Source organism: Pomacea canaliculata, linkage group LG13 (genome assembly GCF_003073045.1).
Source record: "Pomacea canaliculata isolate SZHN2017 linkage group LG13, ASM307304v1, whole genome shotgun sequence".
NCBI classification, from domain to species: Eukaryota; Metazoa; Mollusca; class Gastropoda; order Architaenioglossa; family Ampullariidae; genus Pomacea; species Pomacea canaliculata.
In genome coordinates, this window is record NC_037602.1 from 18,112,379 (window position 1) to 18,128,918 (window position 16,540).

General features: G+C 40.3%; 2 protein-coding genes across 4 annotated transcripts; both read right to left on the minus strand.

The window, feature by feature from the left end:
* Positions 1–1,695: 1,695 nt before the first annotated feature.
* On the minus strand, positions 1,696–7,600 carry LOC112554503. Its single transcript, XM_025222287.1, has 6 exons — positions 7,451–7,600; positions 6,265–6,531; positions 5,510–5,695; positions 4,155–4,241; positions 2,934–3,012; positions 1,696–1,984 (listed from the first exon to the last, which is right to left on the minus strand). The coding sequence occupies exons 1-6, from the start codon at positions 7,569–7,571 to the stop codon at positions 1,696–1,698; spliced, it is 1,029 nt and encodes a 342-aa protein (XP_025078072.1). The 5' UTR covers positions 7,572–7,600.
* Positions 7,601–8,093: 493 nt separating this feature from the next.
* LOC112553539 (mucin-2-like) lies at positions 8,094–15,305 on the minus strand. 3 transcript variants are annotated; one of them, XM_025220821.1, is made up of 5 exons: positions 15,209–15,305; positions 13,921–14,079; positions 11,298–12,716; positions 8,905–9,090; positions 8,094–8,404 (listed from the first exon to the last, which is right to left on the minus strand). In XM_025220821.1, the coding sequence occupies exons 2-5, from the start codon at positions 14,000–14,002 to the stop codon at positions 8,109–8,111; spliced, it is 1,983 nt and encodes a 660-aa protein (XP_025076606.1). In that variant the 5' UTR covers positions 14,003–14,079; positions 15,209–15,305; the 3' UTR covers positions 8,094–8,108. The 3 variants fall into 3 exon arrangements, with proteins under 3 accessions (XP_025076606.1, XP_025076607.1, XP_025076605.1); XM_025220822.1 differs by lacking the exon at positions 15,209–15,305 and having other exon boundaries at positions 11,298–12,089; positions 12,189–12,716; positions 13,921–14,225; XM_025220820.1 differs by lacking the exon at positions 15,209–15,305 and having other exon boundaries at positions 13,921–14,225.
* Between the last annotated feature and the right edge of the window lie 1,235 nt (positions 15,306–16,540).

The following is a 16,540-nucleotide window of genomic DNA, read 5'->3' on the forward strand; positions in this document are numbered from 1 at the left end:
GGATTTTGTTGGGAAAGGATGAGTGTATTTTTCTTACAAATAAGTTATTTATTTCAACATATGATTTAATTGGTTGAGGGGTGGTTAGTGTGCTGTATGTTGGATGTTTTAATGAATATAATCTGCCCTCTCATCATAGCCACTGATTCAGGGGCTTCTCTCCTCGTTGCACAGTAGTCATTTACTCTAATTCATGGATGCGTGTAATGTTGCTTGGTGATAGCAGACCAGGCTAACATTTCTTTCATTTGCAAGCAACCTATAATATTAATTGTGGAAGAATGAGCTTTTAAAGTAGTAGTGTCTAAGCCTATACCATTATCTATTTTGTTTCTTGAAGAGTGAACTGACATGCAAGTACAGTTTTTCAAATGACCCAAATGTGTCACAGAATTCATAAACACCCATATTGACAGAATGCTATGATTGGGACAACAAGACTGCGCTGTCTCTTGGCCTGAAAACAATTATTTTGCAGTGTGGCTGACCAACACTAGATTGCATTGCAGGCACAAAACTTATGAGGTTATGGTACACCAAGATTCACACGACACAGAATGTGTGGACATATGGGACAAGGCAAATGGGGTGCGTGGGAATTCTACATGTTAAAAAAAATCCTGCACCTTATTCTATAAAAATGTTACCAACTGAAACACACCAGCTTGCATACACAGCAGAAATCTGGCTTCAGTCTCAAGACTTAGTTCTTTACTCATGCATGTGGTGCACGGGACAAAACGCGCCCAAGAGGAGCTGCTGGTTTTGAATTCTCTTTTCTCTCTACAAAATTTTTTTTAAGAGTACTAAAGGCCTATACACAAGCACTTCATAGCAAGTAGAAAATACGTACAAGATATACTGCACAGTTGCCTGTGGCATACACATTTTACATGATATATTACATCTTTTACATTTCATTTTAAATAATAAAAGCAATACATAATTTCCTACACTTATGCTACTTTGCTGACAACAGTTTGGCACTCAATTACATGTTCTTCCCGTCATGTATCACAAACGACCCACACAGTCTACAAAAAAATAAACTGCTTCAAATATCTAGATGCATCGCTAAAAGAACAAACAAGCAATCATATAGACAACGCTGACAGCCATCAGCATGATAATGTGATTGCAGGCAGCAAACTGCAAGGTTTTTCACATTAATTACGAACTGTCTCATACGTTGAATTCCTGTCTCTTTTCATCTTTTGAATGTCGTCGTATGTCTGACGTAGTGTTTTCGTGTCCATCGCCTCAATGGCCGAACGGACGTCAGGAGAAGTTGACCTTAAAGCCCTCTCTATCTCGGCGTCAGACTTCACCTCCTTCATCACCAAGTCCACGAGCACCAAGCGCGCTCCTTGGACGCTGCTCGACGTCCTCTGTCACATTGACAAAAAATTATTCCTTTCAGCTCCCATATCAAGAGTGTCTCGGCATCATACATATTCTTTATCTTTGCCCTAAGTAAACCTGTTTCCCTTTAATTCATCGATTTGTAAACATTCACATTTTCAGCAAATGTGGCATTCCAGTCAAAGAATGTTAGCCTTGTTTTCATTTGTGGAATTTGTTCGAGCTAGACCATTATCACTCATTTTGCCTTAGAAACCAACAGGTTACAGACGCTTATACAACGTCAACTGGCCCTAACATAGCCCGCCTTGTTCTTGGGAAATTACTTCACTCTCAACTTTGGTGTTCGCGAGGTCTGTCTGGAGCACGCACTCGAGTTGGAACAGAAGGAGCGGGCGTCTTTTCGTATATCCGGGATTTGGTCTGTTGTGGTGGTAGTGGGGGAGGCCTTGTGACATCTTGCGGAAGGTTGTAACTGTGACGACTAATGCGTTCTCGCCCGGGTTCATAGGCCGAGTTGCTGAACGGCGGCGTGGCGTACACGTTTGCCTTGGTGTTTCTCATCTGCGGCACCTCGTGGCTTTGCGTTTGTCCCAGTCTGAACTGCTTACGCTTAGCTCTCCTGAATGGACAGTGACAGAGCATCTGTGTAAGTGTGTAACGCGCATAGAATACCGTCTGCAAAGTTTACATTATGCATTAACTTACGTACTTTGCTAGCTACTGGAATTAGTTTTCAAATATGAGCAAACCATATATTCAGAAATCATTCAGTCATGCGTCTCTTGACTGATGCCGGTCCGGAGGGGAAATGGAGGTGGTGGTGACAAAATGGATAGACGCAGCATCTGATAAAGGACACCTGTCTTGGGCCAGTCCTGCACAGGACGACCGGTCCACTCCAAGTAGGCCAGGTTCCTTCTCTGCCCACCGCGGTGTTGACCAAAATACTTTGAAGGACAGTGTCGTGCCGGGTTAAATGGCCAAACGAGACCAACTAATGCCGCTTGACTATTGCAAATAGAGGTTCCTGGTTTCATACGAGTGTGGCCACCATTTTTTTTTTTTTTTTACAAAGTCATTTGACCTATATTTTCGTGAGTTCCCCCTTCTCTGCAACATGTTCTCATATTTTAAAAAAAGTAAACTGAAGACAACATGATTAGCGGTCTGTGACGAGTCTGTCAATTGACGGCGCTTGATCCTCGTCAAAACACGTGGCACACACGAGGACTAACGTCCTTAGATTGTGGGATTCGCCATCCATCTTGAACTCATAGACAGCAGTGCAGTGGAAAAGATTTTTGTTGGAGAAAGGAAGTCAATGACAATGATGATTAAAAGTAGATAGATACACCTCACTCTCTAACGTCCTGAAAAAAAGGGATGTCATAGGACGACCTTTACCTTTTGCATGAGTCATGGCTACGTACACAGCAAAGTGAACAGTCGTTGGTAACGGGAGTTGGAGTAGTTATAGAGGGCGGGCATCATGTCAACAAAACAACAGTGAGGATAAATGTGTCGCGCATCAGAAGGGTATTAGTGGAAATAGAAGGAGTAATACTTACAGCTTGCGATAGGCCCAGATGAGGAAAAGGAAAATTATCAAGAAAGTGGCCCACACTCCTGTCACAGATATCTTTTCATCTGGGAACAAACCCAAAATCAGTATTGTGAAAGCCAGCAAAACTCTTGAGGTTGTGAGTTATAGTACAAATATATAAGTAAACATGATAATTTATATTAATGTTTTATTGCGAATAGTTAAGCAATTTTTTATTTTTCCTCATAACGCTTTATTTATCCCAGGGGGCAGCTCGGTATGAAAGCACAAAAAATACTACAACATATCCATATCCGCAAGACCCGTACATTCATGGTTAAGACACCTACATTTATTTGCCACAATAACATTCAGAAGAAGTATGTCCGAAACAACGAAGGGCAGCCTTAGTCTGTTGGTCCTGCATGCAGGTACACAAAATCAGGTGAGCGGCCCTACGGGAGGAAGAAAAATTCTAGACTAGCCTGTCATCACGAAGGACTTCAGACACTTTCAGAAGTGTCTGGTTGTTATACAGAGTCTGAACAGCACTCCAGGCTGTTCCAATGACTGAAGGGGAATACAACACGATGTAAGCTGCTCTTGTCCTTCACCGGTAAACTGTTGTAAAAACAGATAAGCGAGGACTGCATGCTATCTATAAAAGAGATGAAGAAATCTTTGGGAGAGAGAAAGACTTCAGCTTCCAAAGAGGTGCTGTTGAGCCTTCTTCACGTCAGCTTGAGTGTTGGAATCCCAGCGAAGATGATGTCCAGATATAGTTTAAAAAAAAAGAGTGGGGGGGGGGGGGGGACAGCATCCACCTCCTTGTCGTAGATGAATCTGGACTTGGTGGAGAATTCCGACGGAAATCAAACACAATCTCTTTGGTCATACATTAAGTTCTAAGAAACTGTCATTGTACCAGGCAATACATTAATCCAAACTACACATATACCTCAGTTTTCATGGTCAGTATTTACTCGAATCACGGAAGTATAAAATCGTAGATAAACATCCGTACTCGGATGTATGTTTGCAAGCTCGTACCTGTGTTCGCCTGTCCGTGAGAGAGTACTTTTACTTGTGAACGAAGCTGTTAAAATGCAGCCATGCGAGACTAATATCAAATGATTATAACTACATCTTATGCATATTTTAATATGATGGTCAATGTTTGGTTTTTTTGTTTGTTTGCTTGTTTGTTTGTTTACAGATATATGCAACCGGCATCACGAACACTCACAAATGAGGACCTGGTCGAGTTGAGAACTGGCGTCTGGGTTTACGTAGTGTTCACCACCGACTTCACCTCCTGAGTGTCCTAAATGTCCTAAATAAAAAAAAAACTATGAAAATAGCTGTTAATATTTAACATAATCACGTGCCCTACATGATTTACGCACGCTTCAACGCGATGCAAAACCCTGCACACAGCTCGATCAAGCTGTGTTTAGTAACGTTATAGACAGGGGCATAAAACCTGCCTATCAACTGATAAATTTGACAACCTGTCTCCCACTCAGACGGTTGCGCCTGGTGCTTTATTAGTTGTTTTACGCTAATACGAGAGAAATAATCCTGGATCGTATTAGTCTTCGTCATCACGCAAAGTCATTCATACATGTGCATGTTCAAAGTGTTCTGGGTTTCTTTTTTCCACACTCATTCACTTCTTGAGTACATTTTCTTTCTCACACAAAGACCCACATACCAGCCAAGCAAGCCCAGTGTCAGAACACCTTCACTGAAAATCTTTTGAAGTGGAAATTATCAACTGTGTTTTGTCGAAGAAACCCCTCCTAATAGCACTGGAAGTAATGGTCCCATATACGGAGTGTCCGGGGACCATATGCGAATCCAACATGGATCCCAACACCCCAAACAAAGAAAACGGGTTTATCAAGGGTGAACCCAGATATCCTTTACAGCTATTATTGGTAATTTTAGGTATTTTGGCATATTCTAATTTACATTGGTTTGAATCAGGATATGCCAAAATTCCTAAAAATACCAATATCAAATACATCAAAAATAACCCTATAAATGCCAAACAAATGGATTAATAAGGAGTGTTTAGCAGTGATTATATAACAAACAGCAAAAATGCACAAAAATGCAAAATGTTTCAAAAACCAAACATGATTTGTGGTTTACTGACTTTTTTTTGAAATAGAAATGTCAGTGAAAATAAGGATTAAAAGCAAGGTAATTAAAAAAATAATTAAAATATACAACAATTTGTAGAGCATTGTCTCATTGATACTCATTTAAATACATAAAAAATGTTTCCTCATGACATGTTAGTGCAACATTTGGCATTTGATTATGAGTTGTAGAAGAAGTAAGAACATGTATCCACTAATAAAACCATTGAAATTAAATTGCAGTTTCCTTAACACTAATTACATTTTCCCAAAGAGAAGGTTTAAAGGTCTACTACAATATATCAAATGATGAGTATGAACTGAATTGCTTTTGAAAAGGAGTGATTTATGCTTTAATAGACATTTATTAAAGTGCAGCATCACAACCAAAGTTACACTATCTGTGGTGTAATGACATTCCCCGCTAAAGGTGATGGCTGAGATACCTGCTTACCGTCTGCCGTAGTTGTTGTGCCAGAGATGATACCTGTGGTTGTCTTAGGACTTGAAACATGAACTGTTGATGTTATGACTCGCCGTCTGGTGGATATGCTCGTGGCCGTAGATGGGGCCGTTGTGGTGGTAGTGGTTGTTGTGGTTGTAAATAGAATCGGAGCACTACACTTGCCAGTGATTTTTCCTTTTGAAAAAAAGTTAACATATTTACTCTAAACTCTTGCACCTTTTCGTAGATTTGTGAATCGTTTCCTGTTATAAGCTATTTCTGTACCCTTTGCATTTAAGACAACACTCTCCCACAGCTCTGAAGACATTACTTTCAAGTACAAATGACGATAGTTTCTATAAAACTTTTAAAAAGTTTTTTAAAAATGATCGTAGTTGTCATGTACTCCTGCAGATATATACTTATATACATGCTGTACATGTTTTTCAAACCACGGTCTCTTTTTATAGTGACTGTAGACTTAGGATCCCAGTTTAAGTATACTTTGCTTTAAACTTTTTTTTTCTAAGTACTATTGTAGATAATGTATGTTGAGAACGTTTCATATTCGTAGACGAAAGCGTACATCACATACAATGCTTGTTTCCTAATAAATAATCATTCGTAGACTAAAATAAATAATACTTGTTTGCTAATAAATAATGATCAAGCTGTGGATAGCCAGTATATTATGTCACGTGACACCACGGCAACCGCGTATTCAACATTCAATTTATCACAAATATCATATGTCTGCCACTTACCACCAGAAGGTTCCACGTACAGCCACACGTTCAATGACGATTTTATGCCGTCCGACTGAACCTGAATGGTGACTTGGTTAGTTTTGGACAGGTAAACCTTCTTCAATCCCAGGTATCCCTGGTCGTCATTGGAAGTAACATCGATTACGTAAGGTTGGTTCTGCGGTTCCGTTATGATCATCCTCTGACCACAAGGTTTAGTGTTGGAAGCACCTTCGATATCGCTACAGAGCCGCAGATCCAGTGCTGTGATTTCTATTGTCTTATCTGGAATTTTAAAAAAATTGAGATGTTTACAGGGCTTCTGCTAAGGCTAAATTCTTTGGGGTCCCAGGGACCCCTTCTTCAGATTTTTAAGGGGTCCCTGTTCTTCGCCCAAATTTGAAGGGGACCCCATTGACGAAAATTGAAGGGGTCCTCCGGACTTTAAATGCGTACTGTACCAATTTTTTGAGTAAGCAGAAGCCCTGACTGTTTTTAAGTTTTATTAATCGGCAGTTTGTAGGTCACAGTCCTAGCTACTGGCACATACAGGGTATATTGCATATTTTGTAGCGGCTAGTAAAGCGGTTCCTTCGCTCAGTCTCTCCCAGAATACTCTCTCTTGAGCACACACACACAAATAAGCATTCTCCCTCTATACAACTCGTGTACTTTTATTCAAAAAGCTTTAAACTTAGTTAAAATTACACCTTTTCCGCCTAATCTTTACAATATAAAATTAAAATTGAAGTATCTGTTAACGGCTTTGATTCTGCTACGACTGTGTTAGCAGAAGTTCATTCTGACCATATCTAACTAAGTCTGTTGTTTGTATCCATATAGCTGAAGCACAACTGTGTGTCATCATAATCTTCAGAAACAGCTGTACCAAGCAAGGAGGCAAACGAGACATAATAGTCAGCAAAGACAGATAATGAAAGGCATGTTCGGTGTACCATCCTCCATTTACATTCTTCCAATCTTTTCTGTCATTTTTTCCACTTCTCACTTTTTTCCATTCTGTGACCTTTTAGTAAGGAAGTGTATGCTCCGCGAAATTTCCTCGATACTCTTGATACTCTTTATGACAAATACATTGCACGATATGTTTAGTTTTCAATTGAGCGGTGGGTTAACTGGATCAAAGAGATGGATGTTATTTGGTATGGCTGCAAGGCCTGGTTAAATTAAACTTAGAACTTACTGTCTTCCGCCGAAAGAGTGCAGGACAGGTTAAACCCTATTTTATGTGGATTAAAGTGGCTGTCACGGAAAGAATTCAGGAAAAGAGCGGAAACACTTTTGAGATCCTCCTCATGAGTCATCAAGAGTTCCCAGTCACCTGCAGAAAATTACATTCAAAATCACAATTTTTTGTTGTCTGACATGCAGAATCTCCTTATTTGTTTTCATCTAAATCTCTGTATATCATACAGAATTTCTCTAATAATTGTAGATTGTAACCAAAAACAAAACAAAACAAACAGAAATCTTGGATAAGGAGCTTTCCTGAAACGTATAATACAATGATTTGAAAATTATGTTACACTCGGGGATAGTGGGACGCAAAATTTTGTTCTAATGATAGGGTAAAGCCTAATGCAAAATACTGTTTCCTCAAATCCGAGTTTCGGTTCTCAAGACATACGCCTACAAATTCGACTTGAAAAAGATAACGGTACATGTTTTATATATATAGCTAGGCTGCCACTCTAATCTACATCAAAAGTCAACGTGATATTGTTGGAAATAGAGAATGTTCTTCAAAATTTTTTTAAAAAGCGATAATTTTATATTATGGTAACTGAAATTTCATGCGTTTCTTTCTTTTAATGATGTGCCCTTGTGTGAGTATTCTGATTTTATGTGGTCTGAACTGATGTCTTAAAATAGAAGAAGCTGCATTCACCTTTGACACAGATGTATTGCAGTTCTGCTGTTTGGGAATAAATTTTGCTTTTAGCAGCAATGTCAGGAAAGCATCTTCTATAACCAGTATCGAGGGAAGTCCAGCCGTAGTTTTGTTGTGGGCATAAGTTTGTTACAGAGCAGATTTTCACAGGTGTGATCAAGTCCTTTGTTGGATCTTCGTAAAATATGCATTCGTTGACTTCATTCCGACTGCAGCAAGTGTCATAGCAACCTTCTCCTGTCGGAACTAGCAGAAAAGGAAGCACTTACATTGAAGATTACATTTGTCATAGATTAGCAGCTAACTACGAGATATAATGCGAAACATTTTGGATCCACAGTTTCGTCTAGTTTTTCTCAATGTATTTGCTTTTCTCAATGTAGGGCTATAAGCTGCCAAGTGAATGTCAAATTATTTCCCTTAACATCAGGAGGACAAGAAGTTCTTTTGGTTGCTGTAAAACGTAGGCATAGCGAAAATGAGAACTGCAGTTCACATGAAGAGAGTAAGTTTTTACAGATGGCGCAAGCATTTGAGGAATAATAATTTTTAAAAAAATGCTCTTTTGAGGTAGTGTTTTTCGCCAAGAGAGTTAGTGGAAATGAGGAACACGGTGCATCTAATGATAAATGCTGTATGTAACTGCACACGTCACACACAACACATAGAAATCCATGTATTCGTTTACTGGGACGTTTTAAAGATCATTGCTAAAATTAAATAACAGACGGATCTAGTTATTTTACCACTGCAAAGGATGCACTTGGAAAGATTTTGAGGATTTAAAAAGTAGAAAATGTTTCTTATGGCGGCAATGTAGCTTCCTTCTGCACATTTAATGTCGCCACCAGGAACAGTCCAATGGCACCCAGTGAAGTTATAGACTTGGAGTATGTTTCCATCGGGGTCTCTCAGCTTGTAAATGTTTTTGCCTGCAGTAAAGAAGGACATTACAAATGTCAAAAACTGATGGCATACTATTTACCTATTTGTTTGCTTATTTCTCCAAAAATGTATTTCAAAGCACATTTAATTTCACCACTCCCTCAAAAAATAAGTTAGTTGACTACATTTGTGTCACACCGTTTCGGACTGAACATCAGAGGGGCAACTAATTAGTTTGATAAATTCTTACAATGCATCTATTAAAATGAGAAGCTCACGAAAAAATGTTACAGTAATGCTTTATATGAACCATACAAACGTTGTCGCTCTTCCTTCTTCTTTTACCTGGTGCCCGACTAGGGCACAAACCGCTTGTTTCTCTGCTTTGTTTTTGTTTTGACCTGGTCTAGGTGCAACCCATCTTTATCATAATTTATTCAAGGTCTCGGTGCCAGTCACTCCATGGCCTTCCTTTCACCAACTGTCTTGAGGGGTCCAGATGAAGGTCTGCCTTGTGATACTGGATGCTGATTCTTGGATCGTAGCGTCGGGACAATCAAGCCCCCAGTTTCCGTTTCACTACTTCCACCGGATGTGGACTCGCTTTTCACAGAGGTCTTCATGACTGAAGGTGTTTGAATTTTTTTCATATACCTCCCACGGTCTCCTCGCTTCCTGGCTTACGTCTGCGTTTCTCTCACAACTGGTGGAATGTGTTTTAGAGGTGATGTATTGGCGCTCTCATCCAATCTTCTTCGGTTTAGCTTTAGACTGATTGCTAGCACATGAAGGTCTAAACTTCTCTCTACTCACAGATTGAACTTCCTATTGATACAGATGTGGTCTGTCTGGCTTTCAGTGAAGAGATTCTGGGGATTACTAAGATGTCTTGTGCATTGGGAGTGAGGTTCCTTCGTCTAGCTGGGTTGCCTGTTTATCTGAGTCAAGTTTCCTGTCCAATATTAGTCTGTGCACCTATAACGCTATTTTGTATGTTATTTGGATTTTTTTTTTTTTGTCTGCGCCATTTTTATTTTTCTTCTTTTATTTCTCTATTTTTTTCTCCATTTTATTTCTTCTGCCATGTCAGCGCCATCTTGCCGTAACTTACATTTTGTGTTCATCAGCTGTGTCATTTTCAGACTGATTCCTTTTTGACAATTGCTATGGAATGTTTTCATGTTGAGCTGTAATAGCAAGCTTTACGCGTGATGCTCTAACAAGAGTTGTGATCATGGAACCATACTTCTGTCCGCGAAAGTTAAGCCCTGCTACAACCTGCATGCGTACAGCATGTCGTTCCTGTCCGGACTGTGACCATCTGGTTTCGGCAATTCTTGGCAGGACTAATTGTTTCGGTCTTCCCCCCTCAATGTTGCTACGATTTGTGGGGTCTTTCCTGTTTGGTACATGTCCTTACGTTCCACATGCCAATGCTGATTGTCCTGGTCGAGAAAAGGGTACAATCGGTTGTCGGTCTTTTAATTTCCCCGTGGCTTGAAGACTTTACCAAAAAACTTCCCAAATCTTCTTGATGAAGCCCAGTTCTTACCCAGATTGTCTACTTGATCTCTTGCTTATGCTTTTTCATTGCATTGGGTAGGAAGCCACACACCAATCATCACGTGTACTAAACTCTCTGGTCATTACCATACTCTATTTTGTCAATCAGGGCGACCACAATGCGACATAGCCTGAGCGTTTTGATATCTTCTAATACGTCTTATTAGTATAGGCAAGTTTCTTCAAGTTGCAGATTTTATTATAATTGGACATCGAAAAACCAACGCCGAGCCCTCAGGTTATATTATTTAAGCGCATAAATTACGCATAACATTAAGACTTTTCTGATAAAAGTCGTCCACTTTTGTAAAAAGAAAAATACGTTTGAGGTAATCATCGGAGAATCTGGTAAGCCATGGTATGGTTCACCAACCATGAGACCACAACCTACACACACCTTGGTCCATGTGTGGAAATGACTGTAAGGGAAATTTATACTTTTGTTTTCTTAAGTTGATTTGCTTACAGCAGTGAAAAATGCTAGAAAGTATGATTAGAAATTCTTCTGTGAAGAAAGCAAAGGAAAAAAGAGATATATTCGAAAGCTCAGTTAACAAATGCGACTCGCTTTGAAAGTCTGTTTTATCATTCAAACATTCATAATAAGTAATCATAGCGCCTCCATAACACCAAAGAGCAGGGTGCATTCTGCATTCGAATCGATTCAGAAAGTGATCGCAAAACTGCTTACCTTCTGCGTTTTCTGAGATACGGGGACCACGGGTGGTCCTGGCCGTGGTTGGAGTGGTTGTGATCTTTGTGGTAGCAGTGGATGGAGTCGTGGTTACTGTAGTTGGAGTGGTTCTGGCAGCAGTGGTTGTAATCGTTGTGGTAGTAGTGGATGGAGTCGTGGTTACTGTAGTTGGAGTGGTTCTGGCAGCAGTGGTTGTATTCGTTGTGGTAGCAGTGGATGGAATCGCTGGGGTAGCAGTTGATATAGCCAATCTAGTAGTAGTGGTTGCAGTCACTGAGGTAACAGTTGATGTAGATGCTGTGGCAGCAGCTGGTGTAGCCGCTGTAGTATTAGTAGTGGATGTAGTTTCTTTGGTAGCGTTGGATGAGATCGCTGAGGACATAATAGTCGTGGTTGGGGTCGTCGTTGTGGCGGTAGCAGATGCGGTTGTTGTAGCAGTTATGATAGTGGATGGAGATGTAGTAGTAGTCGTCGTCGATGGAGTTGTAGTAGTAGTGGATGGGGAAGTAGAAGATGGGGTCAGAGTAGTGATGGTAGAAGGTGTAGTCCTTGTGGTAGTAGTAGTGGATGGAGTTGCAGTAGAAGAAGTGGATCGTGTTGTAGTAGTAGATTGGGAAGTAGAAGATGGGGTCAGATTAGTGGTGGCAGTAGGTGTAGTCCTTGTGGTGGTGGTGGTGGTAGTAGTGGATGGAGTTGTAATAAAGGTAGTGGATCGTGTTGTAGTAGTAGATGGGGAAGTAGAAGATAGGGTCAGAGTAGTGGTGGTAGTAGCTGTGGTTGTTGTAGCATTTGTGATAGTGGTTGGAGTTGTAGTAGTGATCGATGGAGTTGTAGAAGTAGTGGATGGGGTCAGATTAGTGGTGGTAGTAGCTGTGGTTATTGTAGCATTTGTGAGAGTGGTTGAAGTTGTAGTAGTAGTCGATGGAGTTGTTGTAGTAGTTGATAGGGAAGAAGATGGGGTCAGAGTAGTGGTGGTAGTAGGTATAGTCCTTGTGGTGGTGGTGGTGGTGGTGGTTGTGGTAGTAGTAGTGGATGGAGTTGTACTAGAAATAGTGGATCGTGTTGTAGTAGTAGTAGATGGGGAAGTAGAAGATAGGGTCGTAGTAGTGGTGATAGCAGGTAGAGTCGTTGTAGCAGCTGTGGTGAGGGTGGATAGAGTTGTAGTTGTAGTTGATAGAGTCATATTAACAGCAGAGGAGGGGATAGTTGAAGAAGTAAAAGATGGGGGCGTAGTAGTGGAGGGCGTTTTTGTTGTAGAGGGCAGTGTCGGTGTGGTCGTAGTTGAAGTCGTCGTTGTTGTAGTGGATGGGGTCGTCGTAACAGTAGTAATGGTGGAGGGGGCCGTTGTGGTGGCGCCGTAAGTACTGCTGTGAAACTCGGTGTTGTTGATGGCTTGGACTGTGTTGCCTGTAATGTCTGTCACATTGTATATGTCTCAACAAACGTGGCAAGTGTTGTCGAACTAATCATATGAAATGTGAGGTATTTTGAGAATTTGATGATTTTATAATATCTAGTGCATACTAGTAATACATGTATATTGCCTAATTTGACAGTTTCATTTGATTTAATATACCTTTTTGTATAGCTAATCAGAGTCATGCTGTTAATTATACATTTAGCAGATTTAGTTTAGGAAGAGTTCTGGGACAAGAGGTGACAAGTTCTTGGCTACACTCACAACAGTGACAGTTATTAGATCATTATCAGATCCCAGTGTTAGAAAGTAGCAAGACTTCGTAAAGGTGTTCTGCTAAGTAATTTAACAAATAAACAAACAAAATCTTAACAACGACAAACAGCTTGTTCCACTTTCTGTTGCGAGAAGTGGATGGCGACTATTTTCTAAATCTTTTTGACCACCTTTAGTGATCTTTCTCCGTTGGGAGGGATCCCCTCCCCTCAGGCCTATCAGCTTCTACAGTATTGACTTTTACTTCCTGTTAAATTTGTGTGTGTGTGTGTGTATTTTGTCTCTTGTCCGCCAGAAACATTTGCATTCTGTAGAAGTATACAGTGTTATAAATGTTACTCAGTAGCTGAGTGAATGGGCGTAAAACAAAGAACAGGAGATAACATACAGCCAACGCGATGCGAATGGTTGACGACAAATCTCTCTCCATTTCCTCATTCTTATATACTAATAGATAACGAGGAATGTCGACTGAAACTATTACCATGTCCTTCACAAGATTTACAGTTATTATTTTCATGTGCGTAGTTTGGTGTTTGAAACGCCAATTGGATACGTTACTTTTTTCAAAAAAAAAAAAAGAATTTTAAAGCAAATTTCATTGTCGTCATCCTCATCGTACTTGCCAGAGTTATCAAACATGAGTACAACAGCATCACGGATAGACTACTACATCTTTGAATGATCTGAACTACATCTATATATTACTTATATTAGAATGAGTGGATCGTGTAGTAGTAGTAGATATGGGAAGTAGAAGACTTGTTCTAGACCTTTTACCAAAGGAGCTGCGAGTTACTATCACAGGTGAGAGTACTTCCATTATTTTATTCGTCATCGTTGACATTCTTATTTGCTCAATGGTGAATCATTTAAGGGAGGTCTAGAGCGAAGCATTACACACACACATGTCGGGCTCGTACTCACTTGACTGTCCCTGAACAATCGTGGACAGGAGGCTCAGCACTAGGAGCTTCAAGAGGAGCGGGCTGGAACCGCCAGGTGTCATGATGTAGTCGCTGAACAAAGGGCAGCAGCCGACATGTAACTGCGATCACTCACGTAAGGCTTTTGAGACATGAAGCACTGCACACAACAGGACTGACATCAGATAAGATAATGGTGTGACTACCCCGACGGCTTACGTTTCGCTCACACGAGCTGTGTGTCGATAAAGGCAGATGGTTGAAACCCTCGATACTTATGATTATGGTGGAAAAACAGTTTGACTGACTTACGTCACTTATATTTGAAAGATAATGCATAGAATCTCGCCTTCTGTTACCGAGAGCTTAGTTTTTCTTGGACTGAATGTCTTTACTCATAAATCAAATTATAATGGGACCTTAAATGAACAAATTTAAAGATGACAAGAGCGCTGCTATGATAACGATGGCTTTATTGTACTGATAACTATTTAGAAGTGTCATTTTATCGCCCAATACTTTGTCAGGGTATGTGATAAATCTCTTCAGGAGCTTCCCCTTCATATCTCCCAATCATGTGTGAAATGTTTGCCGATGACATAATACACGTATGTCACAAATTGAGTCACTTTCGGCTCTCATACAAGCAAAGTACTTGTAAGCTTCAGTCCTGGACTCAACTAAACATGGCACTCAACCCTTAAAAAAACAAAACAAAAAAAACACCCAACCAAACAAACAAAAATAGAAATTATGAAATCGGACAAAAGAGACAAAGCCTAACCGACCCATTTCAAAAAAATGTTTCAAAGTAGCCAACCAACAACAGAAGTTCAAATCAGTGCTACTCAAACCAAAATTTTACCCTCTTGATTTCTCATCTCTAGGGGTCTTGCCACTTATCAGCACACTAAAATATAAAAGTGTACTCGTCTATAAAATACTAACTAACAGGCGAAATGTCCTATAGACTTTTTACTCTATTTTCTACCAAAGTAACGAGGGTTCTCAAACTCAATACTCCCATACCTAGAATCGACTAATTCAAGGCAAGTCTGAAACAGTCAGGTGGCGTTCTATGGAGTAGCTTTCCTTCACACCTCCAACAAATGTGATCCAGTCTATATCAGTTCAAAGCTGTACTTTCACAGCATCTATATTAAACCCTTTGATCACTTGCAGATGCCTCACACCCATTACTAATAATGAAAAAAAAAGAGCTTGCACTTAATTCATTAATCAAAAGATGCTGTCAAATTAAACATCAATCCCCGTTTTAGTACACATACCTGTTTCCATCTTTAATTTGCCCTGTTTGAATGCCTTTGTTTCGTATTCGTAGTATTTCAGTTTCCTTTCTCTAGATTGAGGGTTAGATGTAAAAAAGCGCCTAGTTAACTTTTGCTCATTCTATTACCTTAGTCAATAAAATTTGTCATTTGTTTCTTTCGACTTCTCTACCTTTTTTGTACTTTGTGAAGAATTACATCTCAATCAATGGGCAGGGTGGTGGGGTAAGGAAAAGAGATATTCTTTCTCCCTCAGTATCTTATCTGAGTGGGCAGCCGCCTCCCTTGTTCCTACGCTACTGCACGTGCGTCTTCTGCATCGATGTTACTTGTGCATTTAGCAGCACCTTTACATCACGTGACTGACGTTTTATCTTGCCGTTGCTAACAATGTCTCGACGGTCGCCAGAAAGTTTTCTCGGATGTCTTTTTAACCGGACATGCGACAACGGTAAATATTTACATGGCAGCCTCGGAAAAATTTTATCACCGGTATTCGAAACGACTTTTTTCGTCGTTGATGATGTACAATTATAAATTTATATATTGCGGTCCTATAAAAAGTCGCCAAACACTTTCACACATTTGATAATGTGTGCGGCTTAGAACGATTGAGTCATTTGTCAAGCAAGGATTACAATGATCGGGGCTCACTTGTGAGCATGAAGCGAACGTATACACACCAATCCACGCGCGCACACACACAATCTTAAGCTTGTTGATAACAATGTTCTATCTGCTGCACCTAGAAAACACCATGGTCACCAGGCATAATCTGCGTCTCGCTGTAATATTTGCGAAAGGTCCGCGACAAGTTTCGAGGTGGCGAGCCTGTTTGGCACTCAGCACAGCAGTCGACCTGTCCGGCGCCATCATGTCAGCAGAGTTTTTATCTCGCGCGTTGCCTCAGTCCACATCACACTACCCAACGTTGGATAGCAGCAGCCCAGTGAGGTCACCACGGCTATCTGCATGCACTGATAATTGATATCACTGCCACAGTGGTAACCAACGTCATCACTACTGTTGAGTACTTCCTAGTCCGGTTAGGAGTTTGTGTGACCTGCACCTGTACCACCGCCAGCTTGCGTTTCTATGAACGACTCGTGAATGTAAGCACGGTTAGGATAGATGCTCCTATGTTTCGAAGTTTCTACTGTTAATACAAGAAAGGGAAATTTATTTCGATTATTAAAGTATTACTTGGACAGGAATCATAAATTTATGAAGACTGTTACTTGCAAGCCTACATATCTGTGCATTGTGTGTCTGTAAAAACAAAACAAAAACAAGTAAAAACCAACGGCACTTCTTAAACTACAATTTTTGAGA